This window comes from Lithobates pipiens, unplaced genomic scaffold (genome assembly GCF_037356315.1).
Source record: "Lithobates pipiens isolate NorthernLeopardFrog02 unplaced genomic scaffold, aLitPip1_a1.2 Scaffold_13, whole genome shotgun sequence".
Taxonomy (NCBI): domain Eukaryota; kingdom Metazoa; phylum Chordata; class Amphibia; order Anura; family Ranidae; genus Lithobates; species Lithobates pipiens.
Window position 1 is genome coordinate 225,409,854 of NW_027507718.1, and position 23,088 is coordinate 225,432,941.

A 23,088-nucleotide genomic window follows, 5' to 3' on the forward strand; every position below is an offset into this window, starting at 1 on the left:
AACAAAATGTTTTTTCTGAAGACAATGACAACTTATTAGGAGTACGTTGGGATACGTTAGGTTGTCTTGTAGTATTATTGTAAGCGTAAAGCCATGTGTTGTTGAAAAGCTCTAATTTATCAATGACTTTCCCAGACTGATTATATCAACAGAGAGATATCATGACAGTGTTTCCGACTATTGTGCTCACACCTTACAACACCCAGTATGTGAATTTGCGCCATTCTTATCAGTTCCCTTTTAAATTCTTCTATATGCAGGTTTTTCTTTCATTACTGCTTTTTTTTTTTTTTGCTTTCTGAGAACTGAGTGAATCTGCTATAAGTCCCACTTCTTTCTCAGCCTGTGATAATATCAGCAGAGGGAGGAGATGTCTGGAATTCAACTATTTCAAGTGGACCGCATGAGCTAGAATGAAAATCTAACAAACACCCCATTGTACTTCTACGTTCAGTCCTTTTACCATTTTAGATTGTAAACAGAGCAGAGTACTTTTACTCTGAAACAGGGACAGACCATATTAACACATCTGTTGTATGCTTGTCCTAAAATTTATATGAGATAACTAAGTTTTAAAGTTATACTTCAGTCAAAATTGAATCAAAAATAACTTTAGGATTCACACAGGGAGCATTGCTTACCTGAGGAGCTTTTGGGTTTTCCATCCAGGCATTGCTCTAGTTCTCAACCTCAATCCTCAAGTGCCCACCAACGGGCCATGTTTTGGAAACTTCTCTTAGATGAAATAGCTCTTATCAATACCATGTCATTGATATTAATTTAAAGCAGCTGTGCAAAGTAAAGGAAAACCTGAAAACATGGCACGCTGGGGGTACTTGAGGACTGAAGTTGAGTACCACTGCTCTAGTGTACTAGTCCACCCCAGTCCCATTTGTCTGTATTCTGGTGTTCCTAGAATATACCTTCTGGTGATGATGGAAAACCCTCCTGGCTGTCTCTCAGTCACATAAAGCCTGGTGTCATTAATATTGCCAGTTTTTAGAAGTTTGACACTGCTACCAATCAGGTTTAAACCTGCATTGGAAGTCTAATGCCACGTACACATGGTCGAAGTTTCCAACAACAAATGTTCGATGTGAGCTTGCTGTCATAAAATCTGACCGTGTGTATGCTCCATCGGACATTGCTGTCGGAATTTCCGACAACAAATGTTTGAGAGCTGGTTCTCAAATTTTTTGACAACAAAACTTGTTGGCAGAAATTCTGAGCGTGCTTACACAAATCTGACGCACAAAATTCCACGCATTCTCGGAATCAAGCAGAAGAGCTGCACTGGCTATTGAACTTCATTTTTCTCGTTTTTCTCATTTCGCTCTCCACCAGCTCATTCAAATGTACAACCATGAAAATCAGAATGTGCAGTAAAGAAGAATGATATTTAAATGATTTAATTAAATTACCATTCAGTAGCCTATTATGTGTAGTATAATATTACCTTGCACGAAATTGTAATAATATTAGCCAAATCATCTTTATTTATGGCATACATATGCAAATGGACCATGGGTGTCTATAAATACTACTAACGACTATTTTATATCAGTCAACTTTATTTAGGTTTATTTGCCAAATCTTGGATACTAAGAACTAATTTTATGAAATGTTTGCAACTTCTAAAGACAAGCTGAAAAAGTAACTCAAATCCAGCCAAATACACAGCAAATTACATCCAAAAAAGTTTATGGTAAGTAAATAATTTTTATTGTAATCTGTTCTTATTGTTACTGAAACAAATCTAAAATGCATTACATTTCAAGTTAACCACGTAAAAACACAGAGATGTCATTGTAGTCCTAGGCTAGGGCTATGTAGGTGATCAAATCACTTTGCTACTGAGACATTTAAAGGGAGTTTTCTATATATTTTCTTTAAATATCTATTTTGTCTAGTTTTTGAGTCAGATAAATAATAAATATTGTATATGTTTAATATATATAAATATATATATATGGTCGAAGCCCTATGGCCGATACGGATATGAACCAATATACTTTACCATAGGATTAACAACATGAAATGGACCTGAAGTGTGCCCTGGTCTGATGGTCGGTATACCAAAATAAGGGGGCATACCCTAGATTAGAAATTAATATATTGTGAAGAGAAATGAATTTGAGAAATGCCCTGAAAAGGGGATGGGAGGGTGGGTGCCGCGCACCGGAAACCGACAAAGACCACAGGCGAGCGGGCTGGTTAAATACCCTCTGGGCTCCTCCCATAAATTCAGGCCACCATACTGGCCTTCCTACTTATGGTCGAAGCCCTATGGCCGATACGGATATGAACCAATATACTTTACCATAGGATTAACAACATGAAATGGACCTGAAGTGTGCCCTGGTCTGATGGTCGGTATACCAAAATAAGGGGGCAAAAACATTCAGGTAGGGGTGTGGTTTTATTCGTTTTAGCTTAATTAGATGAGCGAGTTTGGTGAATGCCTGTGCCACTTCCGCACGAGGATTGGGGATGTACTGGGCGAGGTAGGCAGGGTTCCAACTGCTTAGTCTCTCAATGACGTGACTTGGGACCCAGGCCAACATGCTGCCAAGGGTGCTCAAATACTAAAGAGTGACCACGTTATGGACTGGGGTCGAGGTGTAGGCTGCGTAGAAGGACCTAACCGAGAGCGGTCCTGACCTAGCTTCATCAACAAGATCAACCTCGGCCCAGTTGTCGGTGGTGAACGCCATGGCCTGTCCTGTCTTGACATGACCCCAGCGTCGAGAGGCTGTCATGACCGGGTATAGCTTGAAGAGGGAGGAAGTCCAGGTAAACCCGGGGTTTAGGAGTATCCCTGATGCCATGGTTCTGTAAGCCAGTGGTGGCCAAAAATTGCAGCGAAGCCTGTGGAGGCTGCGGCATCCGTCACTACCAGGGGTGACCGGGCATCGTAGATGGTATAAACATCGCTATACCAATCCATGCAGTAAGGAACCTTCCGACATAGATAGGACTGCTAATGCTACGGCATCTAAATTAAGGATCTAAGCGGGGTCCTGCGTCCGTGAGAGGGAGACCAGGAGGCGTGACATAAAGATTGACCCTGGGGGATGGCCCGTATTGTAGATTATGACCATTCGTCAGGTGGTGTCTGTGTAGAACTTGGCTGCCAGTGCTACTAACGATAAACTGGGTAGGCCGTGAAAACCACAAAGGGCCCGGTAGATGGCCGCCTGGACGACTAGACTGGGGAATGTGCGAGGATTTTATGTGTTCCTAAAGATGGCAGATGTGATGGGCGAGTGTATGCCGTTGGCTATGGGCTGATGCCTCTAGATGCCTCGTAGTGGGGATCTTACTGTATGGGCTGTAAAGACAGATGGCTCTCCGAGTCCTGTAATGATAAGAAATGCTGAACGCTGGCTAGGTATAGCCTGACTGTGTAACAAGAAGAAGCCAGTTGCGTGTGTCAACACGATCCCGGTGCAGGACGGAAGTTGAACTCAACTGTCCTAAGGGAGAGATGACAGACAGGGAACGGTGAATGGCTTGTAAGAAAAGCCACAGAAGACAAGTGGCCAATTAAGTGCTGCTGAAAACAACGTGTAGCCAGTTTGTGGGCCACTGAGAATGTGCTAGCAAAAGAATGATTGCAAGAAGTTATGCTAAGTCGCGAGCCTTGGCACGATTGCAAAAGTTGTGTTTAAACATGTGCTTGCGACAATGGCACGGGAGTTTGTCACTGGAGATGTGTTCGTAGTGACTCTGAGAAATTCGTGTTACCGCATGTGCTTTGCGAAGACTGCAGGAGTTGTGCTTGAACGTGTGTTTGGATGCGTGCTTGCGACGATTGCAAGATGTAATGCCAAGATGCGTGCTTGCAACGATTGCAAGATGTTATGCTAGGACGCGTGCCTGCCACGATTGCAAGGAGTTACACCAGGATACGTGCTTGCCATGATTGTAAGAAGTTATGCCAGGATGCGTGCCTGCAATGATTGCTTAGCTGTTATGCCAAGATGCGTGCTTGCAACGATTGCAAGATGTAATGCTAGGATGCGTGCCTGCAACGACTGCAAGGAGTTCCCCAGGATGCGTGCTTGCCATAGTTGTAAGGAGTCATGCCAGGATAGGTGCTTGCAGCGATTGCAAAGAGTTATGCCAGGATGTGAGCCTGCAACGATTGTAAGGAGTTATGCCAGGATGCGTGCCTGCAACGATAGCAAGGAGTTATGGTAGGATACATGGGTAGCCAGGTTGAAAAAGACAGAAGTACATCCAGTCCAACCACAAAATCAAATAAACAAAGTATCGCACAACCCAACATACCCAATTCTACACCCACAGCTGATCCAGAGGAAGGCAAAAACCCCAGCAGAGCATAGTCCAATTTGCTACAGCAGGGGAAAAAATTCCTTCCTGATCCCTCGAGAGGCAATCGGATTTTTCCCTGGATCAACTTTACCTATAAACATAAGTACCCCGTTATATAATGTACATTTAGGAAAGTATCCAGGCTTTCCTAAAGCAATCTATTGAGCTAGTCAGAACTGCCTGCTAGCAATGATTGCAATAAGCTTGTGCCTGGACATCTGCTTGCAATGATTGCAAGAGTTCTATGCTTGAATGAGTGTTTGCAATGATTGCAAGGGGTCCATGCTTGAATGCGTGTTTGCCATGATTGCAAGAGGTCTATGCTCGAATGCGTGCTTGCAACGATTGCAAGAAGTCTATGCTCGAATGCGTGTTTGCAACGATTGCAAGAAGTCTATGCTTGTATGCGTGCTTGCAACGATTGCAAGAAGTCTATGCTAGGATGCGTGCTTGCAATGATTGCAAGAAGTCTATACTTGGATGCATGCTTGCAACGATTGCAAGAAGTCTATGCTTGGATGCGTGCTTGCAACGATTGCAAGAAGTCTATACTTGGATGCGTGCTTGCAACGATTGCAAGAAGTCTATGCTTGGATGCGTGCTTGCAACGATTGCAAGAAGTCTATGCTTGGATGCGTGCTTGCAACGATTGCAAGAAGTCTATGCTTGGATGCGTACTTGCAACGATTGCAAGAAGTCTATGCTTGGATGCGTGTTTGCAACGATTGCAAGACGTCCATGCTTGAACGCGCGCTTGCAACGACTACAAGAAGTCTGTGCCTGGAACATGTTTGCAATGATTGCAGGGAGCGTATGCTTGGGTGCGTGCTAGCAGTGATTTGCAAGAAGTTGTTTCTTGGATGTGTATGGAATGAATCCGATATGAATCGGTCGAACAAACCGAATCGTATATGAGCTGATCGCATGAAATTAATCTGACAAAATCCGTTTTAGAGTGTATGAATTTAATCTAATATGTAAGAGACTGTGGAGAGTACGGGATGAACCCGGTGCAAATCAATTTGCCGCTGGGGCGACTGGAATTGAAACGGGTTGTAGCGTGTATGAAAATGAAACTGACACAAATCTTTGTATCTATATGTAACAATCCTGATAGGAACCGATCGTAAGATGTATGAAAGGAAACCAAGATGCATTGGATTGTGCGACTATCAGGGGGAGTAGTAGTGAGGTGAAGGTTTTAACGAACGAATCGAGACCCTTGGCTGAAATTCGAAGCACGAAGGATCGATCTATAGTGAGTGTCGGACTTGGAGGAATGACAGGCAACATGTGAACGATACCTGTAATGCTGACATGACGGGTGCGAACCAATGTATTGTTGGTATGAGTGGATTAGACTCAAGTGACAAGAGTGCGCAGTGAATGAGTGAAATGTTTGCTGTGACATAGGCTGATTGCGATAACCGACGTTTCAGACGAAAAGTGATGAGATGAACTGTGGAGCATGTAACGAAATGCGACCGAGCCGATTCGGAACAAAACAATTGAAGCACACCGGAACAAATCGGTGCCTCACGGATGCGACTGAGTCGAATCGGGGCACGGTATATGACGGTCAAGTTAATGAAATATGTGTTATGACAGAGGCATAAGTCGATCGTGCCGCGACTGCGACTGATGAGGAACCGGACCCTGGAGTATGCACTGAAATTAGGTTAAAGCACCGGGGCACACCGTAACGAATCGGTGCATAACGTATGCAACCGGATTCGAAACAGAGTGCGGTACGTGGCGGCGAAATTATTTTGATTGCCATGACAGAGGCACGAATCGATCATGCCGCTGTTGCGACTGACCGTTAACCGTGTACGCTCTGGAGCATGTACTGAAATGTGGCTGAAATACCTGGGACGTGCCGAGACGAATTAGCGCACGATGCGACTGGATTCGTATCGGAAGCGTGATACGTGACAGTGAACCGATTTCCCATGACAGAGACATGAATCAGAGAACCGAAACCTGCAACCAACAATGAATCATGACTCTGGAGCATGTACTGAAATGAGGCCGTAACAACTGGGGCACATCGGAACGAATCGGTGCATCATAGATGCGACTAGATTCGAATCAGAGCGCGGTAGGTGACAGTGAAATGAGTGACAAAAGTTTGCCATGACAGAGGCCCGAACCGGTCGTGCCGCGATTGCGGCTGACAACGAACGGGACTCTGGCGCATGTACTGAAATGAGGCCGAAAAATACCTGGGGCCGTCCGGACGAATCGATGCACGGGGATGCGACCGGATTCGAACTGAACGTACTATGTGACAATGAAATGTTTCCCATGATAGAGCTACAAATCGGAGAGGACGCAACCTGCGACCGTCAACGAACGGGCTCTAGAGCATGTACCGAAATGAGGCCAACGCAACTGGGACACGTCGATCGAACCTGCGCGTTTTGAGAAAAGCGTCTGGTTTCGATTCGAACGTAATAGGTGAGGTGAAAATGACTCCCATGACAGAGACCCGGGTCGTTTTAACGACGAGCGGGCTCTGGAGCATGTACCGAAATGAGGCCGAGCAAGTAGGGGGCACACCAGAACGAAACGGCGCATTTAGCGGATGCGACTGGTTTCGAATCGGAGCGCCGTGCGTGACAGAAATGAGTGAAATGATGAAATGACCTACGTGAACCAGCTATGGCAGAGGTACGAGTCGTTGTGCCGTGAGACACGACTGGCAACGATTTTGACTGTGGAACACGGTAACGAGACTATATAACAAGTACTAAAACAGTGCAGTTTTTTCCTACCAGCAATATCTACAGAAATGACGCCCGTGGAATGAAGGGCGCTGCGAAATTGGAGCGTATTGAGTGATAACAACCGGTATCATAACGAACGATTCGATATTTCAGGTTTTAACGACACTAAAAATAGTACAGGAAGGTCAATCGAGACCCTTACCTGCGGCAGTCGAGCTGGCGACGTTGTACAGAGCCGGCGACGTTGTACAAAACGAACGGGAAAGAAAACCACGAGAGAGACGTTTTGTCCGAATGGAAACGAAACACGAGCCGTCGGCCTAGTGACGTAGTGCCGCGCACCGGAAACCGACAAAGACCACAGGCGAGCGGGCTGGTTAAATACCCTCTGGGCTCCTCCCATAAATTCAGGCCACCATACTGGCCTTCCTACATATAGATAGATAGATAGATATACACTGTATATTTTTGTTCATATACAGTATATATTTCCAGCCTGCAGGTTAAAGTTCATAAACTTACACCTCTATTCCTAACCGATCTTAAAAATGGGCAATTGCTTACAGTGCTCAGTGTCTCAAGCTCAAATTTCCATGCACAGCTAAACGAGTCAGAGAAATGAGACACCAGTGTGACAGCTAACAGCTTAGGCCGCGTACACACGCGCGGACTGTTCGCCCAACCTTGTCCGCTGAACAGTGTTTGGGCGGACAGTCCGCTCGTGTGTGGGGCTTCAGCGGACAGTTTCAGCGGACAGTTGGCCGAACAAGGTCTTACGGAAATTCCGAAAAACTGTCCGCTGAAACCTTGTTTCAGCGGACTGTTCGCTCATGTGTAGGCTTGTTCGGCCAACTAAGTCTCGCGCATGCTCAGAAAGGATTTCCACGTCGGAAGGTTGCATTGCAGTGTATAGGACGTCGTATTTTTCGTCCCGTCGTACGTGCCGTTCACGTCATCGCGCACGGTTTCAGCAAACTGTTCGTCCGTCGTGTGTGGCCATGTCCGTCCATGCTAAGTTTGAGCGGACTGTTCGCTCAAACTGTTGGACGGACAAAGTTGGGCCAACAGTCCGCGCGTGTGTACGCGGCCTTACACCAGACTTTCTCATTAGAACTGTGTTTTGCAATCTTTTCACCTCAAAGAAATCCTTTTAAACAGTGTTTTAGGTCATAGGGTACCACTACTAGAATTTTTAGCATTGTAGTAGGTCACAGTACATTAGCATGATCCGTAAGTTGTACATATATAACAGAAAATAAAACAATAAGCATTGTGGCATAGCTAGTGTATATAGAGCAAATAATTTTAAAGAACCTCCGGCTCTATATGACAACATTTCTATTAATAATGAAATTAAACTATGAGCTTGGGTGCTTCCATCAAGATATATAGCTTCCCCCAGTCTGGACCCAGGAACCAGATATTATAGCTGAGCATCTAAGCCTAGCCAACAATAGCTGAGATGCAAGCTGGAACTCACTTTATTGTAAAATTGCACAGAATACTGTATATAGCCCACCAGATCAGGTGAGCCTAATAACATTATCCTATTCAAAGGAAACTGTATACAGGAATATAATCAACATGGCTGAGGAACAGCCAACATAAACATCAGTCTAATTAACATGAACTAAGTAAACAACTAGCCACCTAGGTGACTCAGTGCTCACCCAGACTGTTTGGCACCAAGCCTATAACCCTGGATACAAAGTACATTACACATCATCATAAGCATAAACATCCCACAATGGTTCGATAACAGGGTATAGTGATCACAATATTAATCTAATCTCCAAGAGATGATCAGACAGACCGAAACAATAGGTGACTCAATTAACAAAGGGAATGCAGAACTAGGAGGCACACAATGCACAAACAGTGATTCCACCCCATCTCAGACTGTCCAGCAAAAGTCTACAATAGTTTATCAGACAAACTCATACAATGTTCCAGCAATCTGAAAAGGTGGAATGACATTATCTTCATAGATTTCTTAAGGGATATTGTTGATAAATACACTATATTGTCAAAAGCATTGGGACGCCTGCCTTTACACACACATGAACTTTAATGGCATTGCAGTCTTAAGGGTTGTACACACTATAAGAAAGTCAGGCAAACATTTTCATCCAAAAAATCTTTGTATGATTTTCGTATAGTGTGTACACAACTTTCAACAACTGAATCCGAATATTTGTAAGAAAATTCTTGAAGGTACAAACTCCCAATTTTTTTTGTATGGGAACAGAATGAACGATTTTCACTTAACGTGTACCATTTCCGTAGGAGTCTGCAAAGAAAGACTGCGCATGATCAGAAACCATAAACAACAAAAAAAAAACCTTTATCGTACGAGAATTTTTGTAAGAATTTTCTTTCAACGGTTTTCTGTGAAACAACAAGGAAAATTTGGATGTTCGTTCGTCTGATTTTCCTTTTAGTGTGTACCCCACTTAGTCTGTAGGGTTCAATATTGAGTTGGTCCCCCCTTTGCAACCATAACAGCTTTGACTGTTCTGGGAAGGCTGTCCACAAGATTTAGGAGTGTATCCATGGGAATGTTGACCATTCTTCCAGAAACACATTCGTGAGATCAGGCACTGATTGTGGGACAAGAAGGCCTGGCTCGCAGTCTCCAGTCTAATTCATCCCAAAGGTGTTGGGTTGAGGTTCAGGTCTTATGGACATTGCTTTGTGCACTGGTCCAAATCATTTGGTGGAGGGGGATCCTGGTGTGGAGTTGTTTTTCAGGGGCTGGGCTTGGCCCCTTAGTTCCAGTGAAGGGAACTCTTAAGGCTTCAGCATACCAAGACATTTTGGATAATTTCATGCTCTCAATTTTGTGGGAACAGTTTGGGGATAGTTCCTTCCTATTTCAACATGACTGCGCACCAGTGCAAAAACAAGGTCTTTAAAGACATGGATGTGCGAGTTTGGGGTGGAGGAACTTGACTGGCCTGCACAGAGTCCTAACCTCAACCCGATAGGACACCTTTGGGATGAATTAAGGTAGAGACTGCGAGCCAGTCCTTCTCATTCAACATCAGTGCCTGACCTCACAAATGTGCTTCTGGAAGAATGGTAAAACATTCCTATAGACACACTCCAAACCTTGTGGACAGCCTTTCCAGAGGAGTTGAAGCTGTTATAGCTGCAAAGGGTGGGCCAACTCAATATTGAACACTACGGACTAAGACTGGGATGCCATTAAAGTTCATGTGCGTATAAAGGCAGGTGTCCCAATACTTTTGACAATATAGGGTATTTCTGTCCCAAGTGAAGGAGCCTCTCCAACCCAATCTGCAGGAGGGCCACCATATTTCCTTTTACCATTAACCTATACAAGATTAATATTACACCTTTCCATCCATTTCAGAAGGAAATCTTTATTGTCCTTATTCAGAGAATTAATCTAAGCATCACTCTCAGCGTTTATCACATTGTTGTCCATCATTGGAGAATGATCTGCTCCCTCTATGGGCCATAATCAGTGGATAGGAGGCTTGCCCCTTGTCCTCTCTAAAAAAAACTGTCCTGGTTGGGTCTGTCACAGGGGCACATGCTTGTTTCCTCCTCCTTTCAGGCTGCATGCTCGAATCTGGGTCTGGTGTGAATTTTTGTGAGGAATTTTATGGGGTCCCCCTTAAAACCCATACCAGACTTAAAGTTTAATAGAGATTGAAGGGGGTCCATGCTTTTTTTACATAATCTACGCCCCTTTGTTTACATTCTGCTGACAGCTGAATGATAGAAAAAAAGGGAATGAGAGTGGGAAGATAGAGCAGTTGCTGAAGCTGGGCAAAAATCTAATCCCAGACTCAATAGATTGTGATGGACTGTCTCGGTACTAATAACAAACATGATGAATAATGTAAAAGACAGCTGTATTATCTTGGGGTGAATCTTGGTTGTGAGGCCGCGTACACACGCGGGGACTGTTCGCTCAACTTTGTCCGCTGAACAGTGTTTCGGCGGACAGTCCGCTCGTGTGTGGGCTTTCAGCGGACAGTTTTAGCGGACAGTCTGACGAACAAAGTTTTTCGGAAATTCCGAAAAACTGTCCGCTGAAACTTGGTTTGAGCGGACAGTCCGCCCGTGTGTAGGCTTGTTCGTCAAACTAAGTCTCGCGCATGCTCAGAAAGAATTTACACGCCGAAGGTTGCATTGCAGTGTATAGGACGTCGTTTTCTAGTCCCGTCGTACGTGCCGTTCACGTCATCGCGCACGGTTTCAGCGGACTGTTCGTTCGTCGTGTGTGGGCAAGTCCGTCCATGCTAATTTTGAGCGGACTGTCCGCTGAAACTGTTTGACGGACAAAGTTGAGCGAACAGTCCCCGCGTGTGTACGCGGCCTTAGGATGCGGATGGCTGGCACATTTAGCAATGGTAGGATTACAGCTGCTAAATGTTTCACTTCCTGAAGCAACCAGTTTTTTCCAATTTTGTTTGGCCATTTGTGAAACCACTGAATAACCAAAATTCAGTCTGAGCCTAGGTTTGGCCAAAACCATCTTCTCATTCCTAGTGGTCAGTGTAGAAGTGACATTTTACATGGGTGAAAAGAGGAGAAGGGCTGCCCTTACTTTGACCGTAAGTGTGAGAAGAACCCCTTTACATTGATGGTCAGTTGGAGGAATGCCTCATACATCAGTGGTCACAGGTTGAGTGCCTTCCTTTTTCAAAACTTAAAAAATAATTGATGTCAGTAGTTAATGACCTCCAATGAAAGGACAGATGAGAAAAAAAACAGACTCCAATGGTCCCATGCCACTGGCTCTGTATGGTGACATTGGTGTTCAACCTCTGCAGGAACCATAGGTGTGTGCAGGGGGTATATCTAACATACAACAGAGATTATTTCCATGTTTCTGGTTGAATCTTTGTGGCAATTTGCTAGCAATTGCAGTCCATGGTGCTGAAACTGTAGCAATTGCAGACAGAATGACATTTTTTAATTTATAAAAAAATGGTGTGGCCCCACTCTGCTCTAAAGTGGTTGTAAACTTCAGACAGGAAAAATGAACAAAGCACATCCCACTATAGTGTGTTCTAACCTAAATCCAAAGCACAGATTGGTTCATCTCTGATCTTTCTGTGCTCTGCATGACTCACTTTAGGCTGACACATTAGCCCACCCTGCACTCCAGAACAGATGACTCCTACCCTCAACTCTGTTTCGCTAATGCCCCATACACACGGTCCGAAATTCCGATGGAAGAAAGTCAGATTGGATTATGTTGTCGGAAAATCCGATCGTGTGTCGGAATTTCCGACGGGAAAAGTTTGAGAGCTGGATCTAAAATTTTCAGACAACAAAATCCAATTTGACTTTTTCCCATCGTGTGTAGAGAATTCCAACACACAAAGTGCCACGCATGCTCAGAAAACATTTGGAGAAGAAAGCTATTGGCTACTGGCCTCTACGTAGTCCCGTCGTACTTGTTTTACGTCACCTCGTTCCGAACGATCGGATTTTCAAAAATCCGACAAAAATCAGATGTATTTTGTGGTCGGAATGTCTGACCGTGTGTATGGGGCATTAGCCTGTGAAGAAGGGGCTGTGTCACTCTCCTCCAACCAGCTCTCAGATTACAATCAGCTCTGTGCTCTAGCTCTGCAGTGTGTGATGTCAGATCCCTGCCACCTGCCTTCTGGTGCTGAGAAAAATCTTTTTATCTGTGTGTTGTAGAAGGCTGCACAGGACAAATAAACAGATACAACTGATGTAGGAGGATTTGTTTCATCTCTGTATCATCTGAGGGTAGTCAATTCACTGGGTATATGTGTAAAGTTTACAACCTACTTTAACCCCCCTGGCGGTATTCCCGAGTCTGGCTAGGGGTGAAAATTTAGTACCAATAGTGGTAACCCCAGAGCCAGACTCGGGACCGCATCGCTGAATCCAGGAAGAGGTTACTTACCTTGTCCCCTGGATCCAGCCATGTCCCCCCGCTGTACGAGCGAGCCACCCTCCGCTCAATGTATCACATCGCCAGGCTCCGTTCTTTGCGAGCGTTGCGACCCACGGGGGCGGAGAACGGCACCAAATTCAAAAAGTAAAACACACAGTATACATACAGTATAATGTAATCTTACAGATTACATTGCTATATGTAATTATTTCACATCCCCTTTGTCCCTAGTGGTCTGCCCAGTGTCCTGCATGCAGTTTTATAATATAAAAACAGTTTTTTATGCCTGGAAACTTGAGATTGTCCATAGCAACCAAAACTGTGCCTTTACATCAAAAATGGTTTTAGACCAGCTAGAAAACAGCGATAATAAATTGGAATCACTCGCAGAATTGAGCGATAGTGATTTGTGGGGAGATCCGTCATCAAATACTGAAAAGTAATGTCAGTGACAATTCTGCAACTGAGCAAATTTCAGTGTTTTTGATTTGATTACATTATTGAATATTATTTATTATTGTTATATTATTATTTGGTATAATTATTTATAGTTATTTATTATATTATAATTTATGATTTCATTTTTCAAATGTTATCATACCCGGGATGTCTGCTAGACTCTGGTTTGGACAGATTTAATGTGGTTCTGCACCTTTAAAAAAAATATTAAAAGCCAGCAGCTACAAATATTGCAGCTGCTGACTTTTAATAAATTGACACTTACCTGTCCCAGGGTCCAGCAATGTCGGCAGCAGATGACAAGCGATCGCTCTTCTCTCGGCTGCCCCCGCCTCCATCCTCTGTCAGGGAATCGGGAATTTGGTGCCCGGTTCCTTACTGCGCATGCGCGAGTCGCGCTGCGCATCTCTACTGGTCCCCGCTGTATCCTGGGAACTGTGTGTTTCCCAGAACACAACGGGGGGGGGGGGGGCGGGGCATCTGCAGAGGTCTGCGGCGGTCTTGTCCCGGAAGTGGGTGCAGATACCTGGATTATCCAGGTAACTGCACCCCCCTCCCCCCTGAAAGGTGTCGATTGTGGCAGCGGAGGGGGGGAGGGATCAGATGAGCGGAACTTCCACTTCAGGGTGGACGACCGCTTTAAGTGAGTTATTCCTAAGAATTACAGGACTACAATATAAAACGCCAAATTTCCATGCTAAATAATTGTACCGCTTTCAGCACCTAAAATCTGAAATAATAATACCACCAGGGAGATTAAACTAGCCAGCCTGGCAACTGGTACAAATTTAAAAATAAATACATTCAGAGCACATTTAAAAATACTTATACCTTTTTATTCATATTTACCTTTTCAGGGTCCACCAAGTTGCCCTGTGGTGTTTGGCCAGGTCAGCGGAAGGGGGAAACATATCTTCTCATATTTGGACTAAAAAAAAAAATATGTGCAGTGATGTCATGGATAAACCCTTCTCAAAACACCCCCTCCCTCCAACATGCTAAAGGTCATGTAGGCTGGCGGCTGGCTGCTATCCAAATAGCAGCGGGACTGCACAGTACACAGATACCAGAGGAGGGACATGCCATTTTTTTCATTAAAGCAAAGAAAAATGAACCATGGAAGCATGGCGCTTGCATTAAAAACACAAGTTTATCAAGCCTCATGGACAAAAAAATACACAGTTCCAAGTCAATGAGAACTTTAAGGCGATTTAGTTCGAATTGTGCGCTATACATATATTTCACTCACTCACTCACTCACTTTAAAATATACATGTATCCACTCCAAACCAGAAAATAGTTTAAATACTATGCAAGGCAAATAAATAGGTGAATGTGTGGTGAATTTCCAAAATGAATCTACATTCAATAAGTAATAAATAGGATAAATAGTATGGTAGAGCTCTTTCCCATTGAAGGACATGTGTGGGATTACATGGTCAATTATTGTTTGACTCTAATTTCAACTGGCAGATTTTGAGTCAATCTCCTTTGAAAATGGGTGGAAATGGGCAAAAACCATAGCTCCCAACTGTCCCTGATTTGGATGGACTGTCCCTAATTTGGAGCAATGCCACTCTGTCCCTCATTCCTCCTCATTTGTCCCTCATTTTGGTCTGATCTATAGAGATGTATATAAAATGCACTTTTTATCTATCAAAAAGTGTTTCCCAGTGCTAAACTTTTCGTCCAAATTATAAATTGCTGCATTTGTAAATTCCAAAAGCCAATATAAAGGAATAATAGTGATAAAAAAGAACTTGTGGGTTTAACCAATCTTGTTTTTTCATACAATTCACCTTTAAGGGGGCGTGGCCAGGGGGTTTGTCCAATGCCTGCATACTTTTGCTGATAGGTGTCCCTCATTCCCATCTCAAAAGGTTGGGAGGTATGGCAAAAACCACTGTGATAAATTGAATTAATGTGCAAAATATAATCTTAGCCAAAAAAAAACAGTTAAAGTGGACGTAAGTGCCCGATTCATGACATTTGAGCTGGGCACATATATCTTTAGTGTTTTAATCTCTTAGCTCTGTTAGCAGCCTGATAACTTCTGACAAGATCTCAGAGATGGCAGCCCAAAGTGTGTGTAGTGGGAGGTTGCTATAAATAGATTAGCAGATAGATTGCCGTCTCACAGCAAAGCTCTGCACATTCCTTCCTTCCTTTGCCAATGTGGAGAGACGGTGTGTGTACCTTTCCTCCAATCAGCTGTCTTGGCTGTATGCTAATAATCCACTCCCAGTGCTGACCAGGAAGAGAAAATCTGTAACACGAAGAGCACTTTCTAAAGGCTATATACAGCTGAAGACAGCAGATATACATGTAAAACGTATGTAGGGAGATTTGTTTCATCTCTGTGTATCATCTGAGGCTGTTCACTTCACTGGGTATATGTGAGGGTTTACATCCACTTTAAAAATTGGGCGAATTGCCCATCGACACAATAAATAGATCCTTAAATATGTCTCAGTAGCAAGGAGATTTAATTGCCAGTCCCCGAGCTACATACCTCTGACTTACATATGACCCCTACTTACAAATGAAGGGAGACAACAGGAAATGAGAGGTAATCTACTTATAGGAAGGGAAATCCACTCCTGGAAGAGTTATTGTGGGAAAAAGGTGTCTCCATTGAAGCTGTATCACCAAGGCTTTTTTTTCACAACAACCCCAAATTTTCAAAATTCAATTGTCACAGGGACAGAAATGAGGTGAAGTCTTCCAAACAGGGGCACAGACAGCAAAACAAATGTTACAGGGGTGTCAACCTTTCCGTATGCTATCCAGAAAACATAAAAATATTTATTTTGGGATTACATTTTTTTGGCGTTATGCCCTGTACACGCGGTCAGACTTTCCAACGACAAAATCCGTCAGATTTTTTTTTGACAGATTTTGGTCCAAACTTGTCTAGCATACACACAGTCGCACAAAGTTGTCGGAAAATCCAATCCAATCGTTCTGAATGCAGTGACGTAAACCATGTACGACGGGACTATAAACGGGCCAGTAGCTTTCATATCGTAATTTATTCTGAGCATGCGTGGCACTTTGTCCGTCGGAATTGTCTACACACAATCGGAATTTAAACTATCTGATTTTGTTGTCGGAAAATTTTAGATCCAGCTCTCAAACTTTGTGTGTCGGAAATTCAGACGGAAAAAGTCAGATGGAGCCCACACACGATCGGATTTTCCGACAACACAATCCGATCGCACATTTTCCATTGGAAAGTCCAACCGTGTGTACAAGGGCATAACACTTAAAAAATGTACCTGTTTCAACTCACATACAAATTAAACTTGAGAACAAACTTAAGAACAACATTTTGTTTGTAACCCGGGACTGCCTGTACTATAGTTCTATAGTTCTATACTATAGTTCTAAACTAAAACTGTATGAAACTTGTAATATCCCTTTAAGTAGATGCATCATCGTTTGATAACCGTGACCTTTGTTTCTTCTAATATAATATATGATCCATTATGATGGGTCTATTCAGGTTTTTCTCATGTTTGATCTATAAAACCAATGTGACTAGTACACACTAGCAGGTATTTTTCATTCAACCTAGCAGGGCTGAACAAAAAAAAACGGACAACTCCGAAAGAGCCTCTGTACTAACCATGCAATGTTAGTACAGCGATCTCCCCTGCTGTGCTATTGTGTTCTCACAAGGGGACAGCCCCCTTGCCAGAAAACTCCGGGACACATTGGGAGTCTATCAGCAGACCTTTTGCAGTCATTCCCCATGGATAGAAGCCGGCCAAACTGCTGCAGTACACACAGCCTGGATATCAGCCGTTTTTTTATTGAACGGCCGATGCCGGCCGACATTCGGCCCGTGTGTACTAGGCTTTACTACTGATGTGTTCAATTCATATTTTATGCCAGGGGTCTTAAATTAGCGGACCTCCAGCTGTTGCTAAACTACAAGTCCCATCATGCCTCTGCCTCTGGGTGTCATGCTTGTGGCTCTAAGAGTCTTGCTATGCCTCATGGGAATTGTAGTTCTGCAACAGCTGTAGGTCCACTAATTGCATATCCCTGTTTTATGCTTTTGATTAAGACCTAAGGCCGAAACGCGTCAGTGTTTTTTGGATGATGTTATTGCTGTAATGCTCAAATAAATTTTTTCTATGGAGAAGCTGTCGGGTTGCCGGCCTGTACTTTCTATGATTATCTCATATTTGTCTTTTAATACAAAAAATAAGTGTTCTAAATTCTTTTTAAAAAGCACCACAATGACTCTGCAGAATGTTTACAGAATAATATTTCCAGTCATTCTTATGACTATTTCGTACATGTACGCCATATCCAATGTTATATCCATACTCAAAGCTCTGTAGTCAAAACAGTATTCTGTCTGTCTGCACGGCTGCTCACTTTCCCCCATGCTAGAATATATTACTGTCATCTTGTTTCTCTAATTAATTGCTCTGGATTGTTGATACATGTCCAACTAATACCTGTTCTATCATCAGTTCATCTAGAACACCCGGCTACTTTAGCAGCATTTTATTTAACAAGATGTCCTAGTTTCCAGTGCCAAGCCAAGATTTGACATGCATACTTCAAATTCCAAATCCTCGTTCCCATTTTCTCTCTTGAAGGCACTGACCTCACAATGATCGTTTTGTTGCATTTTGGACGCATTTCTGCTAAAATCAAACTGTGAATAACAGTGTTCCCTGCGAAGAAGATAGTAAACATTTAACTTCTCCCACTGCTCCGTGTCACTGAACACCACTATAATGAAGATAAATTGCCATCTGAGTACTCCTAAGAAAAACACTTCCAGAAGAGCCAATCGTATGTTTCCTCGCTGTGCTATTAAAGCCAAAAACAAAAATGTAGTATTTTGTAGCCTATCAATCCCTAATGCTAGTTGCTACATTCATTTTCTTTTTTTGCCTTTTTTTCCTTTTTTTTCCGCCTGGTGATCCTGTCAGTAACACACTCCCTGTCTTTGTTTTTTCACTCTGGATGGAGGAACAATGGAGACACATTTGAAAAGCAGCAATCTGGGGAGAGGGTAGTGGGAGATGTACTAGCAGTTTTAGATGGCTTTTAAAGAGGCAGTAAACCCTGATGGGTTTTATTTCCTCTTTGTTTCCCTGCAAAGTTAAAGCAGACCTCCACCCTGAAGTGGAAGTTCCGCTCATCTGATCCCCCCCCCCTCCAATGTCACAATTGGCACCTTTCAGGGGGGTGCAGATACATGGATAATCCAGGTATCTGCACCCACTTCTGGGACAAGCTAGCCGCAGATTCCCCCACCCCCCGTTGTGTTCTGGGGAACACACAGTTCCCAGGACACAGCAGGGACCAGTGGAGACGTGCAGCGCGACTCGCGCATGCGCAGTAGGGAACCGGGCAGTGAAGCCGCAACGCTTCACTTCCCGATTCCCTGACAGAGGATGGTGTTGGGGGCAGCAGAGAGATGAGCGATCGCTCGTCATCTGCCACCGACATTGCTGGACCCTGGGACAGGTAAGTGTCAATTCATTAAAAGTCAGCAGCTGCAATATTTGTAGCTGCTGGGTTTTAATATTTTTTTTAAAGGTGCAGCTCCTCTTTAAAGCATAATGGGCTCCTAATATGTGTCACTTACCTGACACAGGAGCCTGCGATGTCACCGCTGTCCCCTCTTCCACAAAGCGTCCATCTTCCTTCCGGGTATCGTGGCTCTGGCACTGCGATTGGCCGAAGCTGTGATGACGTCACTCCCGCGCATGCGCGCAGGTGCCGCCACTAACGGCATGATCGCCGCTAGCATTGGCACGCTCAATGCGCCTGCGCGCTGCTGTGTACGGTGCATGCGCTGTAGACAGCGGTGCCTGTCTTTAGCAAATATCTCCTAAACCATGCAAATTTCTTGGACCTACAGGTAAGCCTTAATCTAGGCTTACCTGTAGGTAAAAGTGGTCTGTAAGAGTTTACAACCACTTTAATAATAAATTAAAGCTGAACCCTAGTAACCACTTCAGCCCCAGAAAATTTGGCTGCTGAATGACCTGGCCGTTTTTTGCGATTTGGCACTGCGTTGTTTTAACTGACAATTGCACGGTCATGCGACGTTGCACTCAAACAAAATTGATGTCCTTTTTTTCCCCACAAATAGAGCTTTCTTTTGGCGGTATTTAATTGCCTCTGCTGTTTTTATTTTTTGCGCTATAAAAAAAAAGGGGCCACAATGTTGAAAAAAAACACAATATTTTGTAACTTTTGCTATAATAAATATCCCCCTTTTTTTTTTTTTTTTTTTTTAAAGCAATTTTTTTCTCAGTTTAGGCCAATATGTATTCTTCTACATATTTTTGACAAAAATTGCAATAAGCATATATTGATTGGTTTGCACAAAAGTTATAGCGTCTACAAAATAGGGAATCGATTTATAGCATTTTTATAATTATTATTTTTTTTTTTACTAGTAATGATGGCAAGCTGCGATTTTGACAATATGGTGGACACATCGGACAATTTTGACACATTTTTGGAACCATTGGCCTTTATACAGCATTCAGTGCTATAAACATGCATTGATTACTGTAAAAATGTCACTGGCAGTGAAGGGGTTAACACTAGGGGGCGATCAAAGGGTTAATTGTGTTCCCTGGGAGGTGATTCTAACTGAAGGGGAAGGGGACTGACTAGAGGAAGTGACGAATCGTGGTTCCTAGCTAATAGAAACACACGATCTGTCACTCCTCTTAGAACAGATCAGGGAAGTGTGTTTACACACACTCGTCCCTGTTCTGTCAATCGTGCTCACGATCAGCTCGTGGCCAGCGGTCATCGCGACTGTTGGCCACGAGCATCGGCACCCCCGCTGTGCACAGTCATTAAAGGGCAAAAGAGTATCTTGTAAATGTAAAATATGTCTATATTGCATGCAAATTCGACGCGTTTCAAAAAATCTTCTTCAGGAGTACATGTGAATAAAATCTATGGATATGTACGCATATGTTATAGACACAATGACACTTATGAGCAATTCAGTGTGGATGTAGACATATAGAACACCTTGTCCTTCTGGCAATAAGACTTGATTACAAATCTAGGGTGTCCCAGAACTGGTATCCCCATTGGAAGATTTTCTCTCTACTACTGCTATGATGTCAACCTAAAATTCTGTCTTTTCTTTCACTTTCGATGATAACGACAAACAAGACGAATAGAGAGGGTGAATCTCCCTAATGGGGGTTCAGACAGCTAAAATACTGACAGGTCTTCTAATCCCTCTATACTATAGTTAAACTCTAAGCAGTTACAGCAACAGTTTTTTTTTTTCTTATTGGTATAAAGATTTTACATAAATGAAAAAAATCTGACCATTGTGAGCACCATTGTCAGTGTTAAATGGTTTGTCTCATTCCTGTCGATTTGTGAAAGGAAGCTGAGAAATTATAGACTTACTGACCGGATCACCAAGTGAAAATAAAGATAAAAAGTGTAATATAGAAAATGAATACAGCCACCACATCTAAAAATTTGTAAGCTGTAATATATTACATTTTTGTTTTTGAGTTTAATCACTTAAAGACCGGCCACCGCACATATGCTGCGGCAGGGTGGCTCTATTGCGCAAAACGATGTACCTGTGCGTCGTTTTGTGTAATAGATACAGGGTGCGCAACGCGATTTTCGCTGGCCACCAACGATCGCTCCTCACAGAGGCAGAACGGGAATCTGTAAACAAGACGGATCCCCGTTCTGATAGGGGAGGAGAGAGAGATCAGCTATACCTAGTGATCAGGAACAGCGATCTCTCTCTACTCCCTGTCAGTCCGTCCCCCTGACAGTTAGAAAGCACCTCCCTAGGGAACCCTTTGATCACACCTAGTGTTAACCCCGTCCCTGCCAGTGCCATTTATACAGTGATAAGTGCATTTTTATAGCACCTATATCACTCTATTGGTGTCACTGGTCACCAAAAAGTGTCACTTAGGCCGTGTACACACGGGCGGATTGTCTGCCCAACTAAGTTCGTCAGACAATCCGACAGACAGTCCGTTCAACTTTTGAATGAACGGACTTGACCACACACGATGAACAGACAGTCCGCTGAAAACTTGCGTGATGACGTGTACAGCACGTACGACGGGACTAGAAAAACGACGTCCAATACACTGCAATGCAACCTTCGGCCGTGTAAATCCTTTCTGAGCATGCGCCATACTTAGTCTGTCCAACTTGCCTACACACGAGCGGACTGTCCGCTGAAACCAAGTTTGAACGGACAAAACCAAGTTTGGACGGACAAAATTACGGAAATTCCGAAAGACAAAGTCCGTCAGACTGTCCGCTGAAAAAGTCCGCTGAAGCCCACACACGAGCGGATTGTCCGCTGAAACACGGTTCAGCGGACTAAGTTGGGCAGACAATCCGCCCGTGTGTACACGGCCTTAGGGTTAGATTTGTCCGCCGCAATGTCGCAGTCCAACTAAAAATTGCTGATTCTCTCCATTACTAGTAAAAACAATTAAAAGCGGCCCTAAATCTTTCTCCTATTTTGTAGACACTATAACTTTTGCACAAACCAATCAATATGCGCTTATTGGGATTTTTTTACCAAAAATATGTAGAAGAATACATATTGGCTTAAACTGATGAAAAAATATTTTTTTTACATTTTTTATTGGATATGTATTATAGCAAAAAGTTAAAAATATATTTTTTTTGTTACTATTTTTATGTTTATAGCGAAAAAAATAAAATACGCAGAGGTGATCAAATAACACCAAAAGAAAGCTCTATTTGTGATGAAAAAAAGGACATCAATTTTATTGTCACAGGTCCACGCAATTGTCGGTTTCGCAAAAAATGGCCTGGTCATTAAGGGGGTAAATCCTTCTGGGACAAAATGCTCCGATTGCACATACTCCGATCATGTGTAGAGAATTCCGATCGGACAAAGTGTCACGCATGCTCAGATCAAATTCCTACACCAAAGCTATTTGCTACTAGCCTGAACGTAGTCCCGTCGTAACAAAATAACGTCATCATGTTCTGAACGATCTGATTTTCCGACAACTTTGTCCGACCGTGTGTATGCAACAGTTTCGGACAAGATCCGTCGGACAAAATCCGACGGATTTGGTTGTCGGAATCTCCGACCGTGTGTACAAGGGCTATATGTTACCATTATCATTGAAAGTAAAAGAAAATCCCAGAACAGTAATATAGGGGAAATCTTCCAATGTACACACTGGTTCTGGTGACCTGGTGGTCCCCAAGGGATTCCCTTAATTTGCAGGGATTTCCTCCAGTTTCCTGTTTAGCTATGGGACAAGAAGTGAAGGAAGATCTTTGCATGGGACACAGATGGTGCAAAAAAATCTAACAGGGGTTACAACCCTCCCTTACTCTATCCAAAATATATATATTTTTTAAAGTTTTGCCTATAGTTTTACTTTAATACTGCTTTATTGACTTATTGTGTCAGCCCCCACATCATTACAGCACATAGAAGTAAAGCAGGGGCGTTGGACTGCTGCACGGAACTAGTGAACTGATAGTGCTGGTTTTTGAGGAGCTTTCAGGTGGCAATTTCTCTTTTTTATGTCAACGTTCAGTGGTCCGAGGAATGGTAGAGGGGAATATCACTCCTCCTTGCAGGTAACACCTTAACCCCTTCCCGACCAG

At 43.3% G+C, this 23,088-nt stretch overlaps 1 protein-coding gene across 2 annotated transcripts in view; it reads left to right on the top strand.

The window, feature by feature from the left end:
- TMPRSS9 (transmembrane serine protease 9) overlaps positions 1–23,088 on the top strand; it is a 212,154-nt gene that overhangs the window by 93,650 nt on the left and 95,416 nt on the right. The window contains exon 2 of one of the 2 annotated variants that reach the window (XM_077476274.1): positions 1,565–1,709. In XM_077476274.1, coding sequence (XP_077332400.1) covers positions 1,703–1,709 — 7 coding nt within the window. In that variant the 5' untranslated portion in view covers positions 1,565–1,702. The remainder of the gene's footprint in view (positions 1–1,564; positions 1,710–23,088) is intronic. The other variant, XM_077476273.1, reaches the window with a different exon arrangement.